This window comes from Lampetra planeri, chromosome 44 (assembly GCF_965212315.1).
Source record: "Lampetra planeri chromosome 44, kcLamPlan1.2.h2, whole genome shotgun sequence".
In the NCBI taxonomy this organism is placed as follows: Eukaryota; Metazoa; Chordata; class Hyperoartia; order Petromyzontiformes; family Petromyzontidae; genus Lampetra; species Lampetra planeri.
This window is the reverse complement of record NC_136150.1, coordinates 7,692,081-7,717,492: the sequence shown is the minus strand read 5'-3', so window position 1 is coordinate 7,717,492 and position 25,412 is coordinate 7,692,081. Positions and strand designations below refer to the sequence as shown.

Here is a 25,412-nt window from a genome sequence, read left to right as displayed (position 1 = left end):
GGCCCGGGGTTCAATCCCCGGCATCTCCATGTCGGAAGCTTTTATTTAATTCATTTTTCCAACAAAGTTTGAATTCCAAAATCAATTGGCTGTGTCAATGTCCCTGTAATAGGGGTGCACGTGAACTCTCGTAAATATTACCCTATATGAACGATACCTTCGGATGAATTTGTGTTGATTTCAGGAACTTGCTATTTGTATAACTAGCGATGCACACAGTGATCAAATGGTTTACTTAAACATTTGTAGATGAAAGCAAGTGCTTAAACGTATCCAGAACACTTTTATTTCCGAATTTAATATTTCACAGAATAATTTAATTAGGACAGCATTATAGTATCCATCCACATGTATTCTTGTTATTTCTTTTGTTTCAAAGAAATACATTTTGCTTGGACTCTGTGCAGACTCGATGTGTCCAGGGCCCAAAGCCAACAGGAGAGTGAGTGGGGTGACAAGGGAGAGGAAGAAGCTGATGACGAAGTTTCACCCCGTACCGAGGTGGAACTGCGCCCCGGTAAAACCAGAATGGGGATGTAGCTCAGTGGTAGAGCGCATGCTTCGCATGTGTGAGGCCCCGGAGTCAATCCCCGGCATCTCCATGTTGGATCTGGAATCCATGTTGGAAGTTTTTTTTAAATTTATGTTTCCAACAAAAGTTGATTTTCAAAATCAATTGGCTGTGTCCATGTCCCTGTAATCGGGGTGCACATGAACTCTCGTAAACATATTCCTGCGGAGGGAGCTTAAAGGAACGTTGGTTTTCTCTGTTAATGGCCAGGGTCAACGGCGGCGTGGTGTATTTCGCAAATATGGCCAACTGTGAGGTTGGGCACAAGCCGGCGTGAGTCGGTTAAACGTTGAGTTTTATAAAGGCACCACGGGGTGACCAGCCCTTCCCCACCCTCCCCCACCCAGCCCCTCCCTTACCCACCCTCCCCTCTCCACCCAGCCCCACCCCTCCCATTTTTGGATTCACGACGGACGGACGGACACAATAATCCCCTGTGGGCTGGTGGAACCAGGTGCTTCCTACCAGTATAACCCTATATGAACGATACCTGAGGGTGAATTTGTGTTGATTTCAGGAACTTGCTATTTGTATAACTAGCGATGCACACAGTGATCAAATGGTTTACTTAAAATTTTGGAGATGAAAACCAGTGCTTAAAAGTATCTAAAACACTTTATTTCCGAATTAAATATTTCGAATAATAAATAAATTGGGAAAGCATCATAGTATCCATCCACATGTATGCTTGTTATTTCTATTTCTTTCAAAGAAATACATTTTGCTTGGACTCTGTGCAGACTCGATGTGTACAGGGCCCAGGGCCAACAGGAGAGTGAGTGGGGTGACGACGGAGAGGAAGAAGCTGATGACGAAGTTTCACCCCGTATTGAGGTGGAACTGAGCCCAGGTAGAACCAGCATGGGGATGTAGCTCAGTGGTAGAGCACACGCTTCGCATGTGTGAGGCCCCGGGGTCAATCCCCGGCATCTCCACGAGGTGATATTTTGCCAGTGGACAATTTTATGCGTGGCTTGTTTTCATTCGTTATGGTTGCTGAGCACAGATCCAGAAGACCAACATGTCAGCAATGAACAGCACTACAATCAAAGTTGTAGTCGATAAGAGTTAACATGTTTATGGCATTCATATTCTCACGTCGAAGGGAAATAATAAAAACAATAAAATTCTCACGTTTCGACTGCAACACAAGCAATCGTCATCAAGTGTGAAATAAAAATATTTATGGATATTACCAAGATAATTAGACTTGAAACCATAGGATGGACTTCCAAATTTGAGCAGTGCGTGGAGGAAGCCGAGAGAAAAGTGTTGTGACCTGCCGAGTGGTGGTCGAACGGAGTGGGTGAGAAGAAAATCAGTCTGGAGTCCTCATCGCTGAAGGATAACTCAACGAGTGGAATTATACAAGTAGGAACAACAGTTTCACACTGCCCACCAGGGATTATTTGTCTCGTGCATCGCCCCTCCCAAACATGTATGTTCAGGGATTGGTTGAAGTGCATCACGTGACCGCGAGCTTTCTGTCGTGCACGAATGTGCTGTCCAACCAAGTTCCTACCTGCCCACTCCGATGGAACGTGTTTTTTTGCGGTAAAGTCACGATTTAATTGATTTTTTTATGATCTTTTTTACCTACGTGACTTTACCGAAAAAAACAAAGAGTATGGACCCTTGCAGTTACGAAAACTTCAAATCTAGAAATATTGATGTGACTGGCTGAGATGTAATAGTGGATGAAATGCGGGCTAGATCTGAAACCACACTGCAATCAACAGATCTTGTGTTTTATTTTTTTTTCATTCACAAATGCTTCACGGGTGATCGTTTTATTACAAATGTTTGTTTGCTGCTCAAATAAAGGGGGGGGGGGGGGGGTGAGATACACCAACAATGTAATAATTTACACCGAAGCTGGAAATGATGAGATTCGAATGCATGTGCAGCATTTATTGCCATTAATCAGCACAAGTGTCACAAGAGCTAGCCCACTTGGGCGCATATTTATACAACACAGGGTGGCTGAATCACCTAGACCAGGGATAGATAGCCCTAACCTGCAGTCCCTTCGAGCCACATACCCCACGCTCCACATGGCCACAAGACCCGGGGTGGCCACCTGGGGCCGGTTGGCTCGCGCTGGTTAGCTGTTGAGTTTTTAATTTAGAAATCTGCGGAAGCGCCCTGGGAGTACTCATGCCAAGGATCGATTGGCAAGGGGGCGGAGTGCCCCGGACCCTTCTCGCTTCTGCAGATGTTTTTTCTTGTTCCAAATAAAATTATTATGAAAACTTAAAAAACGTATCTTTGTCTCTAAATGAGCGGGGCCTGAACCACACATGTTTGCGGCTAAACTAGACATTTACATCTCATCAACACGGATTTACACAGATCACGCGTCTTACAAACGCAATGGGTGGGCATGACATCACTACGATGAGTATCACACACACAGACAAGCACTTCTCAAAGGCCAGAACTAGTGTCAAAATTCTCGAAGTAAACATGTCTAAACGTGCGGCCGCAATCTTCACTAAGCAATCGTGGTCGTGCAAAGTACCTGACGTTTGGCGTTTAAGGCAATCTTTAAGAGACCTTGATAAAAATCCAATTGGGAAAGATAAAAAACCCACATCTTCTGTTGGCTGATATAATTAGATATATATTTTTAAAACGTCCTCTCCCACCAGTATTCATAATGGGCCACAAACATCAGCCCATTTATTTCCTTTACACCTCTTCAGACACCTAAGAAAACCCTGAAAACATTTGGAAGAAAACACATCAGTGCACAAGTGTGCCTGCGCAGGTTGCATAAAATTAGGATTTTTCTGAATAATAACTTTTCAGTGATACTCTTTTGGCATTACAGAAAACAATAAAACTCATGTATACTCTGCCACTGAAAGGATTCTCCACAATTTCCCACATGTTCCTCTAAATAACTTCCACCAGCCTCATTGCTGGGGGCATTACACATTGCAATGTCAAGGTGACGAACTTAAGTGCTAAAACCAACAAAATGTTTTAAATTACAAAATCCACAGTTAATGCGACATTTCAGAAAGCCACACCCGACAGGCATTCCACAAAAAACCCAAACCCCCGGAAATTTAGGCAGCAAAACCTGGCCATAAACATAACAGTCCAATTATTTGGCTCCATAAACAACTTTGCTTAAGTCACGTTGAAAGAAAAAAATAGAATACGACGTTTCGATTGCAACACAAGCAATCGTCATCAGGTAGAACTAAATTTGAGAGAGACAAAACACAGACACACACAGACAGACACACAAGCAGAGAGAGACAACACAGAGACACAAATTTAGTTATTCCTGATGACGATTGCTTGTGTTGCAATCGAAACGTCGTATTCTATTATTAAATTTATTTTCTTTCTACGTGACTTTACCGAAAGAACCAAAGAGTAATTCCTGCAGTCACGAAAGCTTGAAATCAAGTTTGAACTTTGCTAAATTTATTTTATTGACTCACTGCCCAGTCATGTAGAGCCGGGGGGGGGGGCTTTGGGTGTTTTTTTCCTCTCTTCCTGTTGTAAACTTAAAAATAAACTATTAACGCATGGCACTGAAAGGCAGCATGGGGGAAGGGAGCTCCCGTTTGTAAATTGGGACTTGCAACTACAAGCACACACGAGACGAACGCTCAGAGCCTCTACGGGGTTGAACGCGGCAACAACCAACGAATGCAAACGCACGAGGCAACATCCCCTCCCCCATTGCATGGGATATTCAAACAATTATGTACATCGCTTATATACACAACAAAATAAATAGTTTACTCCACCTTTGGAGGCAAGTGCGCAAACACTGTGGCTTACATTTTCAATGCGGGTGCGTTCAACGTGTTCCAATTTAATTTTACAATGCAGGTTTTTTTTTTAAGGTGAAATCTTTCGGCAATTTGGATTCAAGAGCTAGGACCAGGTGTCAACTGCATGTTTAGTTATAGTTTGATACAGTGCTTTCATTGTTTTCACCAGATTGTTCAGCCTAACGTTTAGAATGTGGAACACAGCTGGCTCAATGCAAATTCTCCAATGTGAAAAATGTTACCGTGGCGATTTTCCCCACAATGAAGAAATGCACAAGAACGTTTAGCCCCGCTGTTTTCAATATTTGCGAATGCACATGACGATGCATGCGGTTCAAAGCACAGGACAGTGAGGGAGTTAAGCTGGCAAAAGTTTGAATATGCACCGACCCCCAACCAGCGCATCATCCCTCGACAAAACACGTGGTAGATTCCAAACCACATTGCACAGTGACATTTGCCGATATACAAGAGCATGCGATGATGACGATGATGATGGTCACAACATTTGGGGCATTCCATTTTTCTGTAGAATATGGGGGATGTGGAACACGGACATTTAATCCTCCTCTCCGCGGCCCTGGTTATATTTAACCAGGCCTCGCTGTGGACACAGCAACCGCTCTTGTGTGGGAGTGCGTCCCGTGGTTTCGTTTACCCACTTAAAAAATCGACGAGTGGTGGCGCAAAAAATAACCGCGCTCGGCGGTGCCAATACAGTGCAGGGGGAACTTGTCAAACGTGCGTATCGTAGTGCACATTGTGCTGGTGTCAAAGCCAAAATGTTATATGTATATATTTTTAAAAAAATGTTCCAATACAATTGGGCATGCAATAATTATCTCCTCCAGAAATGTTATGAATGACCATGAGTCTTAGTGAAAGAATCGATATTTGCTTCGATTTTGCCGTCCTGCTGGGAACGTTTCTCATCACGTCTCGTTTTTACAGTTTTGCTCGCTCCAATTATTGCTACATGTGAAATTTAGCATGTAATTTACGTGAATTGCAGATAACAGATTTTCACACGTGTGATTCGATACATGTGCCATGAACAGAAAATAATAAATTATAATCAACAAATCGGTCCATCACGACATGCCTGATAATTATAGAAATATTTTTGATAGTGCTTGTTAGCTTCATGGGCCTTACCCGAAATAAACTGACTGAACTAGGGATACACATGTCACCCTTGAAAAAGACTTAATGAAGGTCAATGTTCTGTAACCTGCTCAAGCTAAGACCATCAGTCAACCTGGTTCAGTTGGCACTAACAACTGGGAGCACAAACTTTGCACTGCACTGGATCATTTTGCTCCACAACCATTGAGTTCACACAGACGCATCATAACACGTAGCAGGACAAAGCGAACGCATTTTAAAACATTTCTGTACACGACACTGAAATTCAAGTTAACAATGTATTTAACTTAAAAGGATTATTTATTTTTTTAACGATGCCAAAGTCGTTTTTTTGTTACTGCTGTGGACAAAATAATACAAGAGGCAGGCGTTTATTCGATAGGCGGTGATCCATTTATGGATGTCCCACTCAAATATTAGGGCGAAAATATATAGGCAGAAGTGAACTTCACATTTTTATCACCCTCCTGATACACTTTGCCCAACACAGCTTTCACAATATTCAATAACCTGTTGGAATTGGTTCTCCCTGTATTTTGGCCAATAAAGTCACCACTGTATTAAGTGTAGCTAGTAATGTTTTAGACACCTTTATTCCAACGTGCAAAAACAAACCAAATTACTTTCAAAACATTCTTAGAACATCTTAAGTACACCACAGCCATTAAATGGAGACTTCATAAAAGAGAGAAAGCAAGCAGCCAACCGCCCCCAAACAAATTTGAACTCGCACACATTTTAAGCCAAATCCATCTGAATCCAGTTGAAGCCGGGTATAATCACACCTTTTGTAAGTGCTAATTATTTGGTGATACTGCCTTGGCAGTAGTGCACACATCGCAAATACAAAAACCCTCCACACGTTCGTTAATCGTACTGCCTTAAAAAATAACAAAGTACATCACAGGCGATGTGTCTGGCAAATGGTCCTTCTTGAAATCATGTAGAGAGGTGGGGACGGCACTTGCAATGCCCCACGGTATGAAAAGTGTCATCTCCAATACGCTCTCCCCGTCTGGGCCATGTGCTGTCAAGGGCATTTGCACGAAACGTTGCATAACATATAAACTTTATTTTTAAGGCAGTGTTACTGACGAATTAGTTTTTATTTTATAGTAGTCTTCATATATGCAACACGTGCTTATATTAAACTGGTTGGGGGGGGGGGGCGCAACGGGAAACTTCTGATAGAAGCACACGTTGGTCTTGCTCCAAAGAGGTAGGCTTATATACAGCGTCCACTGTACAGAGATTCAAAATGTATTATTTTCACAACTAGGTAGATTTCCATTACCAATAATATTGCCTTTTGGAGGGATCGATTGCTTATGTTCTCTGTGAAGATGCACAAAACAATCCAGAAGAGAACCGTTACAGTAGTTGACAAGACAACTCATTCTCACCACCTCAATGTTTACCTAGTGGCAACACATTTAATGAACGCATGCGCGTGAATCTTTAGAGTCGGCAAATTAAAGTTAACTAAGCCGTTGCAGTCGTATATGCCATAACCGGCATATTTTACGTTGTGTATGTTAGATAGCTGAAAAGCAACACGTTAAGAGAGCAATATGTACTGACATGGTAGTCAAACTATCACACATTCACTCAGCTGGTACACCAAAAGTTATATATAATACACAGCTGACTCCAAACAAATAAACGTGGAGTCCAGGGAAGTGACGATACATTTCACATGACTAAGTGCAAATTCGTTGACCTTGCATATTTAAATTATAATGTATATTTTCATTTGTAGATCTCAAAACCAGCAAAAAAAATGGCCTTCTCAAGCCATTGCACAAAATCTATTAATTTGGTTTTCAAAATTACACCAGATGTGCAAAATATCCTAAGTCGTTACTACTCAGAATGGATTATCACACCAAATTTGTAAATACACAAATCTGATGTTTGGCTACGCTACTGTGTTTGCAAAATGCCACGCACTGCTGTGCTAAATTTAAAATATAGCATAACGTGATGTCATTGCATATCATGCATTTGCAATACAATCTATAAAACTGCCAACGGTATAGCAATGACTGTACACCTACCGACATCTTAATGGGATCATTCGTTCATTAAAATAATGTATTTGTTTTATATCACACTTTGTTAAATATTAAAAACTCTGCAGACGACTTCAGTCTTCCGTTAGTGAAGTGAGGATTAAAATTAGCCTGCTTTAGGATGCGGCTTTTTCACTGCAAAGCGTGTTAAAGCTCAATCTTTTGACCCACAATGCCTCTTCCACCAGGTACACAACCAAAACATTGTAGATGCAAACCGAGAAATGTATAAAACATCGTTTATCTTGTTTACCCAGAAAGCCTCACCGAGTCTCAATATCTTTCTCAGGAGGGTCCTACTAGGTTTTCGCAGTAGCGGGCAATGTTACTACGGGACACCTGTGAAGAAGAGCTTTATAGCTGATCAAATTCCTCCAGTATAAATACATATTCTGATTCTGCTGTGTGTAATCCCAATTGAGTAATTTGCAGGTGACTTTTCAACACTTGGATACTTGGCCAATTCTAGTTACGCTGTATGTGTTTATGTTAGCTATGGGAGAAATCCCATGCATAGCAGTGGAGACCGTACAAACTCCACGTGGAAAGCAGCCCGAGTCGGGAATCACACTTAGGCCCCTTCTTGGTGCGAGGCACGAGTGTTTCCACTGTGCCTCTTTGCCGCCCATGACAAAGCACGTCGCCATCCTCCCGTTGCCCACCAACCTGTTATGTCCGTGAAGCCAAAAAAACAGCAGTGTATTCATTCGTTCGCTCCATTCGTTTCTCCAAATTGCAGTATAAAACAAACAACTGCATAGGTGATGACAAAATAAAGTTTGTTATCAATACTAATTTTATGTCGACTGATCAATTGAAAGTTTCCCAATGGCAAAGTTATAGATCACTTCGGATGGCAATTCCAACATACACATACATCAATAATAAATATATTTACAAAAAGAAACCCCACTTAATAAATGCAATACATAAAATTCACATTGGCGCTTTAACTCAAACTTTCGGAGTCCGGTGGCAGTCATCTGAGTGCGAGATTATCAGGCAGACTTCATTTCCAACAGGTGGATTTGACTCAACATTTGCCGCTCCTTAAGTCGCACGCGTTGTTAAGAAGCGATGGAAGCTCTTGGAAAGCACAGATGTTCTTGGCACAAGAAGCGAATGTTTGCCTACAACGTTGTGCCGAGTTATTTGCTGTTGTTAGCAATCGTTGTGATTTCATAAATTAATCTCGCCCCAATTTCTCATCACTAGCTCATTTGGCATGGCTGTCTTTGACGAAAAAAAACCCTGATTGTAATGACGTGCTGCTCTTGTCATAAAACAAATCAACAACAAGAGGAAGAGAGTAATCCGTTTGTTCAACCTCGAAAAACACACGGGAAAACAACGGCAAAGCAAATTCAGCAATAAGAGTTTTCCATAGTTTTCTTTTACATACATTAATGCCAAAAAAAAAACTGGCTCGTCATTCAATCACTTCCAATGCACCGCAGAGAAATGTGGTTTTGTAAAACGGACGCTCGTGTACACGCCGTGGGTTTGTACTGCAGCTCCACGCGGTATTCGGAGGCGTTGGACGGATGTGGCGGAGCAGATCACCCTCCGACCCGACCGCCCCCCCCCCTCACTCCCCACAGCGTGCACCGTCGTCAGTCTCTGTGCATCCGCCGTTCGTTATTCTCTGCGCGCAACCTGGGAAGATTGACACGCCAACACACCTGGGTCATGCGCCTGCCACCGAATCGCACCCTCGCAACAAAAGATCCCCCGTGTAGCCTTAACAGTCTGCTGGGGCAAGTGCTGTTAGCGAGCAGCACCTATGGAGGTCGGTACAGCATTTGAGGGGGTGGGGTGGCCAGCACCACGTCCGACCGCCTTTGTCTCCCTCATGGCGATGTTTGCACATCGGACCAGTTACTCATATGAGGCTGAGTCGAGCTAGGGGATGCCCAGAACCGGCTTAGATAATCGCCACTGATGTGGCCATGAGCAGGAATCGAACTCGGGTCGCCGGGTTCCTATCGCAGTGCGCTAACTGCTGCACCACCGCTCCCCTTACCCTCACAACAACAATTGTCATTCGCCACTAAGTAGCGGTGACGTCACCACGGCGCTTGTACCAGGCGATGTGTACTTTAAGGCAAAATGCACACGTGCCCACACATAACCTACAACTGTTAAAAAAACTGTCTGCATACAAGGAGGAGCAGGAGACATTTGCCTATTGTTTATTAAATAATGAAATCAGGAATTAATTTGGAGTTTGCGCCATGATTTTAGCCTGAGGCTTTCATGATGGCGCTTCATTTCCCAGAAGAGTATTGCTTGCAGTAGTAGTGTAACAGGAAGTGGTGATGTTGCTCAGCGGTTTTCCTCATTTACAGTTCACCCTAAGTTGGATGGCTATATGCACATCTCATATAACTGCACTTCTTATGAAAGAAACATATCCTTACATCACACTGGTGGGGGGGGGGAAGCAAAGGGTAACTTTAAAACAAGTACACTTTGGACATAAGCACATCTGGCCTTGCTTCCAAAGGGTTCGTTGAATCCCAGATTCAAATATATTACATGGACACGTATAAGCAATCGCACTGTGTGGCTATTGGTAATCAAATGTACTTGGATTTCAATCTAATGGGCTTAAGCTGCATTGCTTTTAGTTAGATCTGGGAGTGGTGGGGCACACCTGTAATCTAGCCATTGGGAGGTGGGGTAATATATTTGACTTATTTCTAAAGTTCATCTTTATATAAAAATAATTTTCATTATTTACAGTCCTTTGTCAATCCTCTGCTGAGATGAAGGATTCACCACACAGTGTCGTTCATGGAGGTTGTTTAACCGTAGTTCACCATGCTGGTCAGTCCAGGATGAGGAAGGGTGGGAAATCCCAGGACAGAACTTGGGCAACTGATGTTAGCGATGGCTCAGAATAAAACATGGGTTCATAGCTCAGTGCGCAGGCACTTTTGTACTCCAGAAGAAGCTGTGTATATAAACACACCCCTTGGGATCAAGCCAATGTGCACTTATATTCAAAGTGTGCTTGTATTAGAAGTTACCTTTCGACTTTCTCCCACCAGTATTCCATATCACAAGTGTGCTTATATAATGTGTGCTATATTAATCTTCTACCGTATGACCGGTTCTGGATTTAAAATAAGGCGTTATAGTGGCAACCAACTATACAGAGGTTGGGGAGAAACCGATGGTCAAATGGAGATCCAAGTGTTTTGCTAGCGAGCAGTTGGAATTAGCTCTGAGGTTTGTGTGCTCAGCTGCCTGTGCTGGGTTTTGTGTAGTTTCAATCCCATCAGTGTAGTCGAATGAATTTCAAGTCCTCAGTTTTTGCAGAGGGAAAATGGAAGAACTATTCAAATAAATAAATGCAGATTTTCTTTTTTGAATTTGTAATCATGTGGTTATACAGAATACTAAACAGTGCATGCTGTATCATTTGATTCATGAGAACTATGATTAACGAATTAACTTTTTGTGGCATTAAATCTGTTTTCAACCTTCAGTAAAACAGTTTTGGAACTAAATGCAAAAAAACGTACTCAACACAATAATAATTTGTGTTCATTACAGAAATATTTTAATGTTCTTACACAAACAATTTACATAATTAACATTCAACCAAAGGTATTGTTGGCAACAGGTCATCGCTAAAAAAGATACTTCTCACTCTGTTAAAGGCATTAACAGCTAAACGTGCACAGTAACGATTCTTTTAGCAAGTTAAAGCTCTCACTTACCAGTCATTGGTCGTCTGGCCATCTGGAATCGGGGGATCTGGAACAGAGCCTGCAGAGACAATCACACAGCATTAATCGCATTACCCATAACACTTACTCGCTCGCGAACTCATTTATTCATTCATCTCGGGCAGTTTAGTTGATTGCCTTACAAAAGTGAGCTCAGCAAATCGGTTTATATCATAAAAGTCCTTGGCATAATCATGCCAAGGACTTTTAAAACATAACTTTCATTACTCTGAAAATCCACTCTCATTACCAAGATGAGCCGTCACTGGGGGTGCTTCATGATATGTGAAGGTTAAAGGTGCAGGCCCTGCAACGTCGTGAGAATTTTATTTTGTGTTTTATTTTTATTATTTTATTATTTCCCTTTTATGTGACTTTACCGAAAGAACCAAGAAGATGAATCCCTGCAGTCACGAAAGCTTTAAATCGAAATTCAACTACTTTGTTTCATCAAACCCTCTATGTATTTGTTAACATTATACATTTGTTTACGATTGAGAACCAAAGGGGTGCAAGGCTGCAGTAAAGGATAAGAACCACTGCTTTAGAGGATGTATTTGGCCTACCCGTTATGACGGGTATTTTTTTACAAGTGGAACCTATGGTATAAAAAAAAGCTCGGTAAAAAATGTATAAGCCAAGAAGCTGAATGCAAAACAACAATATTGGTGAGATGTGGAATTATTTCTGTGATGCAACTCGTGATATAAATTGCAATAATTATAGTCATTTATAGCCCTTTCTAAATATCCTGATGGATGACCATGATGCATATTTCAGTAATCATTTGTGAACAACATGTACCTTTGGACACAGAAACAGTTCTGCTTACACATGCCTTGAACCGTAATGCTCCACAAAGCATCTTGAGTAAGTACACATTTCTTGTTTTGGTATTGTACAGGAACCCATAATTTGGATGGAATGATCTTGCCAATAACATCTGCTAACGTTGAAACTTTGGTTTAACAAGTCTCACTGCTGATGAGATCCTGCAAGTCAAAACCGGTTCAAAGCTTGCTTGAATAAACAGATACTGCCAACTAGTATTGGTCTCGAAAGCCACTAAGCCAATTGGTCAGAACATATATTTTATTAATTTGTTGAGACAAAGTGCTGAATTTATGGTTATAAATGTTTTTACCCAAATGCTCCACAGAAATGAACAATGCGTTAGTACACGATTAAATTTTGTAATGCTCAGTTTGACACATACACACAGGAATGAAGTTTGCTGTGAAAACCATCACAGGTCTCACTTATTTGGCTAATCAGTTGTAATCAGTTGTTGGCAAAGAATTGGGAGGGGCTTTACATTTCCTGCCCTAATTACATCAACAAAGACCTGCAAATCCTCCAGGCATCCTGAGAATGTCTTGCTTAAATCACATGCCGCAACAGTGTTGTAAGACTATCAATACTAAATATTGTTTTACTAATTCGATAATAATCTGATTATTTGATTGTTTTGTTATATAATACAAACATATTTAACAGGATCTTTAGGAATAGAATTCCACACATCATGTTAGAAGTAAAAATAGCCATACAGAATAACAATTAACTGCCACAGTGAGTTGATGTCACGTGTAAAGGTTGCGATTTGATTCTTCAACCAAATTTGTCGTCACGTTTATTTTGTCTCGTACTTTTTGTTTGTTTAATTAGCCTAAAAAACACAAATGACCAAAAACAGATGAGGACAACATATTTTATCTCAATAATTTTGTTTAATCACTGAATCCGCATAAGCTCAAATCTGTTGCTTTTGGGATATCAGCGACTGTGAAAGTGATTATATTTTATTGGAAACACTCGTTTGGCATGGCGGTAAGGGCACAATGTCATTATTCAAGATAGATGTACGCTCAGAGTGCGTGTAATGTTACTAAAAAATGTTGTTTTCATAATATGTACACTTTCACGATCAATGCAATAACAGTCCCAGAAGCGATGTGCTGTATACAGCTAAATGTTAAGGATGTATTGCCACATTAAGCTGTCAAACGGGTCCCATTATATATTTATTTGAATGAAAAAGGGGTATTTCTAATTATATTAAGCAACACACGCAATCTCCAAAATGCACTATCCATTTGGATTGCCAACAAAGGAAAGTCTACGGCCAAAGTCCATCCAATATTCCAGTGCCTGCTGCATTTTATTTAGCAACACAACTCTGTTCATCATGTTCTGCATTGAATTTGCTTTTACGTAAGAGACATTAGGACTGTTATAGGGACATCCGACTGCAACAGAGTTTGCCGGGTTCCATCCGCCTGTGCGGCAAGCAAATCAATGGTGCAAGTTTCTTAAACTCCCCCCTCTCCATCCACAAGGTAGCGTGAATGGGTACATCGCAGTTGATTTGATCAGCAGTACACGTGTGGCGGAGTAAAGTGTGAGTAGGACAAATACCCTCTACACGGGTTCTCTAGAGGTCCATCGAGTTAAAGACCTTCTGCCAGCAGTAGTGTGAGCAAATAATAGTGCTGCACGATTACCATTTACCACCATCTATTATGCCTTCTTACACTCTTAATTATACTTTTTCGTTGTACCATAAAAAATGTTAAATTGTGCATCCTTGCTTTGTTGGTATTATTTAAAACTGATGCCCATTTACAAATGGAAAATTTAAGCAATTAACAAAATGAACAAATAAAATCCCCTACTCTTAAACAAAGTGAGAGCTTATTGAGGCAACACGTCTCAAGTGTCTCTTGCAAAGCTAAATGAATGTCAGCGTAATTAAACAATACAACGTAGTGCGCATTGGTTAGTGCTTGTGCTCGGAACCCAGGTTCCATTCCAGGCCATGGCTGAATTAGTCCTGGGCCCCCTTACTTCACCAACCCACAATGACCAGTGTGGTGAAATATGGTCAAATAATACCCATGACTGACACAGCGTGGGGAGAAAATTCTCCCAGCAGTGGATTAACACGGGGCTGAACAAGTTCAAATATTGTTTTGACAATTGAGCGACAGGATGGCGCACAGGTAACACTTGCGCCTCACAGCAAGATTCCTCCAGGATAAATAAACATTCTGATTCGTCTGATTGTGAAGAAGGCCCAGGGTTTGATTCCTGACCCGGGCACCTTTTTGTGTGGAGTGTATGCGTTCTCCTCATTCAGCTTGGGTTTCCAATGGGCTCTCAGTGTTCCTAACACAGCTAAAGAAACGCACAGCATAACCGATATTAGCCAAAATATCACAATTCTGAAAAATTGCCTGTTAATTGTTTCCATTGGGATTACACATAGCAACATCGACCCCGACTGCGAAAAAAAATACCTGGCAGAAACCTCATGAAAGAGTACAGTATTGAGATTCAGTGAGACTTTCCTGATTAAACAAGCATAATCATAGAATAATTATGAATGTCAGAGCTTCTGCTACTTGCTTTCCTTCATGTAACCCAGTAGGCAGCAATAGGCTGCAACACCGCTGTCGACATAAAAGTTGAGGGTCTCAAGAGTTGATCATTGCTAGGCCAGGTACAGTAAAGGCATGACCAGCTGGTTAAACTCCCACTCACCCAGTATTTACATTGATTGACAGATCGATGCCACCCATCTGCTCAAAAGTGCTCAATACCAATTTAATCTAAAAGCGACAAATCTTGTTAGATCTGGAAGTACTTGGATGGGAGACTGGATGGGAGACTGTCTGGGAATACCAAGCGTTGTAGGGTTTGGGCTGTTAGGTGCCCAAGAGATGGCTGTACAGGTATAGCAATGTGTTAAAAAAAATCTAGCTGTGTGGCGCTAAGTGGTACACCTTGATTTGAAGCTTTCGTGACTGTAGGAATCCATACTCTCTGGATACTTCGGTAAAGGCACGTAGATAGATAAAATAATAAAAGAAAACACGACGTTTCGGTCGCAACACCATAGGGCCCGTTGCATCTCCGACCAGCACCACCTAGCCAGTGAGCTTGAACACGTATGCCAGGCTCTCAGGAAGAATGGATATTCTGACCACACAATCCGCAAATCTGCATCCCCAACCATGGGTAGGGAACCATCTGAGGACCTCCAATCAAAATCATCACCTTACCATACATAGCAGGGGTTACCAAGAGGATTGCCAAAATCTTAAACAAACACAAGATCCAAGTTCGGTTCAATACAGGACAAAAAATCCGTGATTTGATCACATCGGTGAAGGATGCTATTCCGGACATGCAATAAGCTGAGTTGTGTCTGCGGCAACAGTTAGATTGGTGAAACAAAGCGACGTGTCTCAGACCGGGGTCGCGAACACAAAGCGGATTTGAAACACGGCGGAACCAACACCTCGGCAGTGGCGGATCATTGTTTCAACGCTGTGGGCACACTTGACATTGTTTTCTCCGAGACCAAGGTGCTTCTGCAAACCCTCGGGCCACCATAAGAAATTTGTTCACGAAGCCATCCAGATATGCAAACACAGAAAACACTTTAATCGAGTATATGGATTCAGATTGAGCAATCATTGGAAGGATGTGATAAACCACGTTGTTTTAACTGCTATGATTTTCACTCACCCACCCGTGTGTCTTGTTGAACGATTACTACAAGTCCATTTACTTGCCAATTTCTCCAGCCCAACTGTCCATGCACGCCACAAAACCTCCCCCCTCTCCCCTGTGAACCCCTACAGCCAAACTTCTCCTTCCCCCCCCGTGTTTAACCCCTACAGCCAAACTTCTCCTTCCCCCCCCCCCGTGCCTATATAAAGCCACAACAGCAAATCATATGTTTTCTATCAACGTGACTTTACCGAAAGAACCAGAGAGTATGTTACACCTGCATATGCATTAACACCATATTCTACTCCGCTTACAACTGTCAACCTAGTCAATGTCCTCTAATAGGCCATATTTGACTGCACTGTAGGTCTCTCGTAATCTCTATCATGTAACTATCTACCCTCTACCATGCCCTTTCATCTATGTCAAGCAGCGGCTGGCTGCTCATCCTCCTCTGCTGGTCACACGGCTTTAGGACTCCCTCTCCCTCTGAGCTGTCTGGACTGCTGAATCCGTTCTTCTCTTCCAAGGATTTATCCTTCCTCCTCCCCTCCTTCACTTGTAACCGTCTCTCCACTTCAAATGTCGTACATGCTGGTCACGTCACGCAGTGTAAACCTACACAGACCGTCGTCAATCCACTGCTGGTGGATGAAAGCCTCCCCGCCGTGTATCTATTCGTGGGGATTGTTTGACCGTACTTCACCACGCTGGTCAGTAATGGTTAAAAATACCACGGAATTGCATCTTACCCGGCCCCCGCCACTGGCTTCTGATCTCAGATCCCCCTACCGGCTTTCACGCTCACCCAGTGGGTAGGAACATCAACCCCCCCTCACCCCATCATCAGCCATGGACAATCCACTGCTGGATGATGGCCTCCTCAATCCCTATAAAAATCATACGGGACTGTGTTGGCAGGAGCGTACAAGCACTCAGGACGAATAAAACATCCTAACGAACTTTGTCACGACTACTGAATTACAACACAATGTTACACAATTACCTAATAAGCGTGCCTCTCCGATCCAACCCGGTCTCTTGGCGGACTTGGATAGATTCCCCTGCCGGCTTCCCTCCATCGAAGTCGGTAGACACGGGTAGGCCGCACCGCCCGACTCCGAGGTAAATAACCACAAACCCAGTGTGACCTGACCCAACCTGAGATAATCACTTCCAAACTTACTCACCATTATGATTATCGCAGGTATATCAATTGTTCACTTAAACCGCCGGGAAAAGATGATCGAGAGATGTAGGGGCCAAGCGATCACTTGGGCATGAATGATTTAGGAAAGCGTTCTCTACCAACATCGATAACATCACCCACGCTATAGGACGATCAACCAGTTTCTGGAAAAGACGATTTCAAGTAAAAAAATAGCGACCCCACTCCCAAGCCATATCGAGAACACACTCAAATAATCAAACAACGCCACAAAAGTACGCGATGGCTAACGAAGCAATATGTTACATTAGGAGTGTTAAATAAAATAATCAAAGCCACGTCTTTCATATGGCTTTGCAACGCGTGCTTAAATGCCTGTGTAACTCAAAGCGCATCACAACTCATCTCAAAGTTCCGCTGCTTCTGCCGTGGTCTAGCCAGGAGTGGTGGTGGGGGCACCCCCGGTGGCAGCTGTCTCTACGCGACACAAGGTGCACGTAACACAGCACCGTGCCCATACTGATGCCAGCAGTCTCGGCTTTTGAAACAAACGCAGGCCGATTAAACCAACCCCTGGATATTGACCGAGATCTCCCAACCTTAAGTAAGCCCCACGACGAGGATGATGAGGACGAGGCCTTTGACCGTCCCAAGCAGAGTCCTTCACCCCCCACCGCCAGCCGCCCCAACTCCCCGGCTGTGAAGCCATCACTCGCCTTGTGCCCGCTCCATGTCGTAGATGGTGGGCCCGTAGAACCACCAGGCGACGTTGATGAGCACGAGGCTCAGCAGGAGCCACGCGGCTGCCACCTTGAAGAGCAGCGCTTGCTGCTCGTTGGCCAGCCACGACTCGGCGAAGTCGGCCGCGAATTCCGAGGCGAACTCGGCGGCGCTGCGTAGCGCGTCCACCTCCAGTAACCTCTCCATCGCTGCTGCTGCTGCTTCTGCCAGCGCACGGCCGCATGCATCAGTGCCGGACAAACACCGCCGCCGCCGCCGCCTCCTCCTCCTCGCTCCTTCTCCTCCTCCTTCACCTTCTCCTCTCGTCTCACACTGCGCGCTCTCTGTCCTCTCTCTCTGCCCACCGGTCGTGTTGTGATGACGGGCGGGTGAGCGTGCGTGATGACGTCACGGCACCGCGGGTCTAGACGTGCGAGGTACGCGCGTGTGGTGACGTCATGACGCAAGCTTGCGTCGTGACGTCACTCGCGGACCCGGCTCTCCAACGCCACACCCCCGGTTCGCGCTGCTACGGGGCGACGTCACAACGCAGACGTTTCGTCGTTACGTCACTCGCGAACCACTCACGCTGCTGTGACGCGATGACGTCACGCGCACGCCACCGAGAGTGACGTCCCCTCAATCATGCGAACGTCGCTCGAGCGGCGTGGGTGACGTCACGTGCACGGCTACGTAATGACGTCACCTAAAAATCTTTCCGATGCGACGTCACGCGCACGGTTACGTAATGACGTCCCCTAAAAAATATTGCCGATGCGATCATACTCAGGTTTTTTCGGTCAAGTCACGTAGGGAAAAAATAATAAATAAAATAATAATAAATGAAAATAAATCAATTAAATCACGACGTTTCGGAGGCAACACAAGTCTCCGTCTTCAGGTGGGACCGTCACAGCTAAATTCACTTGATACAATAAATTATTTTTTACCTACGTGACTTCACCGAACAAACCTAAGAGTATGAATCCTTGCAGTCACGAAAGCTTCAAATCTAGAATCGATGCGATCGTCTCTCGAGCGGGCGTAATGATGTCACGCGCACGCCGGCGTAATGCCGTCACGCGCACGCCGGCGTAATGACGTCAACGCGCACGCCGGCGTAATGACGTCACGGAAAAAAGAAGTCACATCGCAACAAAAAAACAACGCCCGAGGTGACGGAGCGGCGATGAATAATCGCGGGAATCGACTCCGACTCCGTCCCCGCAGCAGCAGCAGCTGATGACGACGGACATGGCCCTGTCGCAACACGGCAGCAAGGCCGGTGTGCGCGACAAAGTGACGGAGTACGAAGCGTTCATCAACGAAGTGCTGAAGAGAGACCTGCAGTGAGCATTGCGTTTGTTGTTGTTGTTGCTGTGGTGGTGGTGGTTGTTGTTGATGTGATGGTTGTTGTTGTTGTTGCTTCTGTGGCCGCTCCTCGCCCCCTCGCGTCGTGGTTTACGACGGCCGTGGGTTTTCCCCCAAACCACCCATTGCCACCTTGCGTCGTCGTCAAGCGAAGTCGATTCATTGTTGCGAGCTGCCCACCTCCAGTTCCATCGCCTCCTCGTTAGTTTATTGTCCTTCCCCGCACCTCCACATTAGCACGGTCGGCTAAGTGCGGTGCGAAAGAAGTTCAACATGTTGCACAAAACATGTAAACAACCATTGCATCGATGCACATGGTGGAGATGATCTCCTCCTAGGGTTGCAAACTTTGACTGAAGCTAATTTGGGGAGATTTTAAAAATTACATTTAGTAAAAAAATCCTATTAAGGCTCATCTCTCAGATTACTTTAGACAGTTACCAGCCATTCCGTGAGGGTTGGCAACCCTATGTCATCTAACAAGGCAAGCCTGACTGCTGATGAGGCACCCAATGTCGAAACCGGTGCCGAGTTTTCTTGTGTTCAATGAACGGTGGGAACGTCCCCTCCTTAGAGGCCGTGTGTTGCTGGTGGGATGTGTGTGAAAATCAAATAATTAAGTTTTTTTTTGGTATGGAGAGACACGTGGGAAGGTGGTTTAATTGTTTAACAACATTATTTTGTACTCGCATGCATATTTTATTAAATTACTTCACCTGGGAAATTCCTTGGGTTTGAACATCTTCCACTCTGCAAGGGTGTCCAGTTCACTTACATAGCAAACACGTAATGACCACGAATATACAAACATTTTAACAGCGTCTATAACTTATGCATTGTGCATTTTTTAACAATGATCATCGCGCCCAGTTAAACGCTAATTAAATACCTAACTAGATGATGCATCTCTTATTTGGCAATACTGCACGCTGGTGCAACCAGACTCGACGTTGCTTAGCTTCTGAGATATGACGAGATGCAGGTGTTTTTTGTTGTTGTAATGGACTAGTGTGGACATAGTTCAGCAATGTTTAATGCATTCTATTTGCCATTCGGATATCTTTTCAGTTGTATTGTATCATACGTAAAAATAAGTATACAACTTAACCTTATTGAGAATTTTGTTTACTTTGTGTGTGCCATACCTAAAGTAGATCAACTATAACAAACATTCCAAGTAATTTGCAATGAAGTTAACATACTTCCAACTGAAATACCACACACGTGGTGTTCGCTGTTACTGTGCTCCCCTTCAGGAAAGTGTTGGAGGAAAGAGATAAGATTTATGAGAAAACGGCGCAGTATCTGCAGCTCAAGCATGTCATCGAACGACTACAGGTACCACGAGTTATTGAGTGCCCCAAGACCTGGAAGGATACTTCCACTGATATCAGCTGTAGCTGGGAATTTAAACTAGCGCAGTGCACTAACCACTGCGTCACTGCTCCACCCCACGATACTGAAATGTACAAAATGTATTGTGCGCTGTCTTGATTGATTGTGAGTGATACATAATAATTTGAAGGGATAGGTTTTGCACCATTAACATTAAAAAAAAATTAAACTTAGAACGATTAGTTTAAAGTTTATTTTGTATAGCTAGGCGAGAACTCAAGAGGCCAAGATAGTCTCATTTGCAAGATTGACCTGGCTCACCAACACGACAAAATCAAAACAAAAGAAAGTACGATATAACAATGAAGCAAATAAAAATCTTAGCCAAAATAACTGATACTAGCATGTGCTTGCGGGCCAAATAATGTCGTATGTTTGTATACTTTGTCTAAACACATTGATGCACGAAACTTTGCCTCTTTTGCAACGCCGACCTAAGTTGTATGTCATCATGACGTTTTAATATCTTAGCGTTTAATCTTCCTTACATCTCGCGAAACCATTACCTCTGTCGACAGCTGTCGCATCTCTCGTGTAGCTCCTCCACCTCACTGAAATGGTCACTTCTCAGCGAGCCATATCTCATGGCTGGCCACAACGTGGCGGGTTACTCCCCATACCTTTGTGGCACACATGTGGGTCGATCGCTGCCAGTGTGAAAAACCCTGGCCCAAGGGATGCCGTAATTTAACTCGTGGCTATTTGAGTTGAATTTTCCTACAGTTTATATGATAGCGCTGACAAAGTTATAAGTAATTAATGTATTCTTGTAAATGTGTTTTATGGTGTGCCATGGGTTGGTTGCAGGAGACAGGGTGCCCAGGGGAAGAGCTGAAAACACAGGTTGACCTTGGTTGCAACTTCTACGTCAACGCTAAAGTGTCAGTGCTCGTGTCTTTGTTCAGTAGCCAAACACAACTATAAAATTAACAACCGTGTGCTAATGACCTTGTGAAAATTGTGATGGTATTTAATAGTGATTTTCACAGCTCTATAGTAGGGTACTGTGTCCTTGTTAGTTATGCATTCATTTAACATTGGGTTTTTATTTTGATTCCTATTTAATTAATTGTTGTATTTACTTTCCTTTTGTCATTATGGTAACCCGGGTCACTCTTGCAAACGAGACTATCATGGTCTCTTTGAGTTTTCACTTGGTTAAACAAAGTAAACTTGAATAGAAAAATATTTGCTACTTGGTAGTAAGAAAAAAGGTCACAACTAATAATTTGATAATTTGGAATCAGTTACATTACATTTTAAAGGTAATTATCTAATATAAGGAATATATGGATGGTGTACCACTGCATGTCAGAGCTCATTGGAAATGTTTTGTCTTTGTAGGCCAGATGCAAGTCACATATTTGTATCTGTGGGCTATGGATTTTTTGTGGAATTCACGCTCCCGGAAGCGCTAAAGTTCATTGACAAGAAAACCACGCAGATGAACGAGTAAGCAAACCTCGGGCAGTTACGTGACGTTGTTAACACGTTTCCGATTAATACGTGAAAGCAATGATCGCACAATGCTGAGATCCTAGGTTGAATCTGGACAGCCACCACCTGTAAACACATTCCTGTGGAGGGAGCTGGTAGGAACGTTGGGTTGCTCGGTCAATGGCCAGGGTCAACGGCGGCATGGTGTATTCCGCAAATATGCCCGACTGTGAGGGCGGGCACAAGCCGGCGTGAGTAGGTTAAACGTTGAGTTTTAGAAGGGCACCACGGGGTGACCAGCCCCTCCCCACCCAGCCCCACCCCTCCCACCCCCCATCCAGCCCCACCCTCCCCACCAAGCTCCTCACCCTCCCCACCCTCCCCACCCAGCCTCTCTCCACCCTCCCCACCCAGCCCCACCCTCCCCACCTAGCCCCTCTCCACCTTCCCCTGCCCACCCAGCCCCTCCCTCCCCACCCAGCCCCTCCCTGCACAACGGACACAATAATCCCGTGGGCTGGTGTAACTAGGAGGTTCCTACCAGTATAAAACCCAGGTTCTCCAGTGTAGAGAGTTCATAGTTCCAGCCTGGTAACCAGTAAGTGCACACAAAACTTCCCATCATTTAATTTGGGTTTTCACTTCATTTAGAAAAAATAACAGATTTGATAATTAAGAATTTCCATGGCATATGTACGTGACCATCGTGTGGGGGAAAAAAGCCGGTTGAAGTTGACTTCAGAATTAGTTCTGTACCATCAACTTCTGAGACCGTTCTATCCAGGCTCGATACTCTGCTGAGCTTCTGAGATCTGAAGAGATTGGGAACAATCTGGTAGATATGTTCAAAGGCAAGAACATGTGGAACAGGTGGAGGAGTTTATTATTATTTTAAGGGCTTTGCTGTGTTGTTGCCAGGTACAGTGAAAAGCTCACCAAGGATTCAGCCAAAATCAAGGCGAACATCAAGATGGTTTTGGAGGTGATGTTTTTTTTATGTACTGTGGAAATTTCATGGATTTAGAATTTGGTGTTGTGGGTTAGTAGTTCGGCTGCCACAATATGGAGACAATACGATATAACATGACAAAAGATCCATGATAATTGTATGGTATGTTTTGAAAAATATGATTGTCATGGTTATCATTGGAAATTTAACATTTGTTAAATAATATGAAATAGTACTTTACTTAAATTAATAGTAATACACATTTTAAAAAATATGACTGTATGCATTAAATTAGTGCTGGAGTAATTGTAACATTTCCTGGAGTAATTTATGGTGTCTTTGTAGCTAATTTAATAATTTAATTGTTTTCTGCATGACTGACAGCATGTGCGTTATAGGTTGTAAAGTGGCATCGATCAAATGAATAACATCAGCCTTCGGTTGCATAAGCTGCAGCTGAATATATTTTAAATAAATTATACAGCATTGCACAAGCTTGGTTTCCTCCCTTCACACCGCCTCTTCACTTCCCTACTAAACTAAAACACAGAGCATACTTGCTCATGTACCTAACTTCTTGTGGCTTTTGCTCCCACATGTTTGCACACATTTTTTCGATTTGTTTGTTTATGTCGTCACTGTTAGACTGAAATATAGAACTTACATGGACCTGTACCGAACTTTTTCATATTACACTTGCACTGTTTTTGACTCGGTTTCGTTTACAACCGTTAGATATCTCAGTTGTTGTGCAATATTCCTTCAGGACCCTGTACTCGTTCTCTGCAATATTGATGTTGGTGTGCTCACGTACCACGGATCTCCCTTGTAAAACAGCCAGGCAACTGTCTTACAAGGGATGACATATGCAGTGGCGGCTCGTGACATTTCCACTAGGAGGGGCTGTTGTGAATGAGCTCTGAAGATATGGTGTTCTAACTTGATTTGAAACTTTCGTGACTGCAGGAATTCATACTCTTTGGTTCTTTCGGTAAAGTCACGTAGGTAGAAAATAAAATAAATCACTGATATTTTATACCTACGTGACTTTACCGAAAGAACCAAAGAATATGGTGTTCTAATTAAGAAAAACCTCGTCGTGTTATTTGCCATGCCGTGAAAGTGATATAACTCTTATCTACCAACAGTAGGCATTTATAAACAATATACGAATAAAAAGCAATCCAATGCTGTCGCCATGACCCTCAAGTCGATTGATCAGGACCCAGTTGCTTGATATTCAACTTCTGCATAGAAATCCTTTCAAATGGAATATTTAGGAGTGACCCCACGGTGTTCGTTGCTAATTCTTCGTTTAATGCACCTGCTGCCATCGCCATTGCTGTTGTTTTTTCCTAGAGCGTGTAGGCCGGACCTGCTATATTTTCACAGTGAAACTTAGCATTGTGATATAGTAATTACAGCCGTAGGTGCCTTTTTCACCACCTTGAATTGGGTCTCAAACGACGTGGCTAAAATGCGAAGCTCATCGCAATTAATGAAGGGATATTTCTCACTAGCACGCCTTCACAGCCGCCCGAGACCTTCCCAAGGCACAAATCAGACGGTGGTATTGCAACTTAAAATGTTATCTTCATTAGGCAATTCGCGTTGAAATAATAATATTTCGATGTTTTTTTAAACAAACAATTTATAGAAAAGTATTTTTTATTAGAGAAATAATTGATCATCTCCAGCTGCTTGGTGGTACGGCTCCCCATCGCCCCTAGTGGACGAACCGCGTTTGGACGTATGCATAACAAAGTAAGCTTAAATACAATGTAAAATACAATCGCAAAACGAAGGGAAACTGATAACGTGATTTGTCATGTCGTGAAAATAAAAACCGTATTATATTGTGAAAAGTATCACGCCAAACCTTGCAAGTCGTTTATCTTCACGGAGTATTTAATTTTTTTTTACAGGGCTTGCGAGAACTGCAGGGACTTAAGGAGTTGCCAGTGGAGAGGACGAGAGAAGTCTGGTGATTGGACCTGCACTGCTTTGGGATCAGCTGGGAATCATTTAATTGCGTTCCCATTGTTTGTTTATTACAGGGATAGCTCCATAGAGCTGAGTGCCACTCATATTCAGCGAGCCCTTGTACTTTATTGACATCACAGCTTTAATTAGTGTTTTTACTGTAGCTGTGGTCCTCCAGTTTCATGTCTGTATTTCATTATAAATGCAATCCACATGCTTTTCTTTTATGTCCTTACACATTTGCAATGGGGAGGTGTCCTGGTTTAAAGTAACTGCCACTCCGATTTGGTTTGTGAGGATGTACATAACTCTGTAACGATTTAATGTCACGGTATTTATTTTGGGAATTAAATCGATTTCAAGTTTCCACTTTTAAAAACAAGTGTTTTTCCTCTCTATTAAACTGGTTTTGTATCTTTTAGAAATTTCTGCACGTTGTTTACAAGACTTAAAAGGTAGCTTCTGTTTACATTTGATTCACGTGAATGCCAATATCGAGCAGCAGATTAAAAAGGGTCTGCGTTAGAATGTTTGGCCAATTCCATTTC

The 25,412-nt window shown here is 43.1% G+C and overlaps 2 protein-coding genes and 2 non-coding genes across 4 annotated transcripts; 3 read left to right on the top strand and 1 right to left on the bottom strand.

Annotated features, from left to right (window-relative positions):
* Positions 1-530: 530 nt before the first annotated feature.
* On the top strand, positions 531-602 carry TRNAA-CGC (transfer RNA alanine (anticodon CGC)). Its single transcript has one exon. It is a non-coding gene; the product is annotated as a tRNA-Ala (tRNA).
* An 832-nt stretch (positions 603-1,434) lies between these two features.
* Positions 1,435-1,506, top strand: TRNAA-CGC (transfer RNA alanine (anticodon CGC)). Its single transcript has one exon. It is a non-coding gene; the product is annotated as a tRNA-Ala (tRNA).
* A 799-nt stretch (positions 1,507-2,305) lies between these two features.
* Positions 2,306-18,118, bottom strand: TCTA (T cell leukemia translocation altered). Its single transcript, XM_078614552.1, has 3 exons — positions 17,726-18,118; positions 11,315-11,363; positions 2,306-9,242 (listed from the first exon to the last, which is right to left on the bottom strand). The coding sequence occupies exons 1-3, from the start codon at positions 17,934-17,936 to the stop codon at positions 9,200-9,202; spliced, it is 303 nt and encodes a 100-aa protein (XP_078470678.1). The 5' UTR covers positions 17,937-18,118; the 3' UTR covers positions 2,306-9,199.
* Positions 18,119-18,831: 713 nt separating this feature from the next.
* On the top strand, positions 18,832-25,243 carry UXT (ubiquitously expressed prefoldin like chaperone). Its single transcript, XM_078614551.1, has 6 exons — positions 18,832-19,078; positions 20,357-20,438; positions 21,303-21,376; positions 21,840-21,947; positions 22,851-22,914; positions 24,807-25,243. Exons 1-6 carry the CDS (start codon positions 18,972-18,974, stop codon positions 24,867-24,869), a joined length of 498 nt encoding a protein of 165 aa, XP_078470677.1. The 5' UTR covers positions 18,832-18,971; the 3' UTR covers positions 24,870-25,243.
* The last annotated feature ends 169 nt before the right edge of the window (positions 25,244-25,412 follow it).

What these genes read in the sequence shown, in the direction of transcription:
- TCTA (XM_078614552.1), bottom strand. Translation starts at nt 17,936, where the DNA reads ATGGAGAGGTTACTGGAGGTGGACGCGCTACGCAGCGCCGCCGAGTTC. An exon ending in CGACATGGAGCGGGCACAAG is followed by an intron (nt 11,364 to 17,725) that starts GCGAGTGATGGC and finishes TTGTCTCTGCAG; the next exon opens with GCTCTGTTCCAGATCCCCCG. An exon ending in GGCCAGACGACCAATGACTG is followed by an intron (nt 9,243 to 11,314) that starts GTAAGTGAGAGC and finishes CAATCTTCCCAG; the next exon opens with GTTGCGCGCAGAGAATAACG.
- UXT (XM_078614551.1), top strand. Translation starts at nt 18,972, where the DNA reads ATGACGACGGACATGGCCCTGTCGCAACACGGCAGCAAGGCCGGTGTG. An exon ending in ATGTCATCGAACGACTACAG is followed by an intron (nt 20,439 to 21,302) that starts GTACCACGAGTT and finishes GGTTGGTTGCAG; the next exon opens with GAGACAGGGTGCCCAGGGGA. An exon ending in AAAACCACGCAGATGAACGA is followed by an intron (nt 21,948 to 22,850) that starts GTAAGCAAACCT and finishes TGTTGTTGCCAG; the next exon opens with GTACAGTGAAAAGCTCACCA.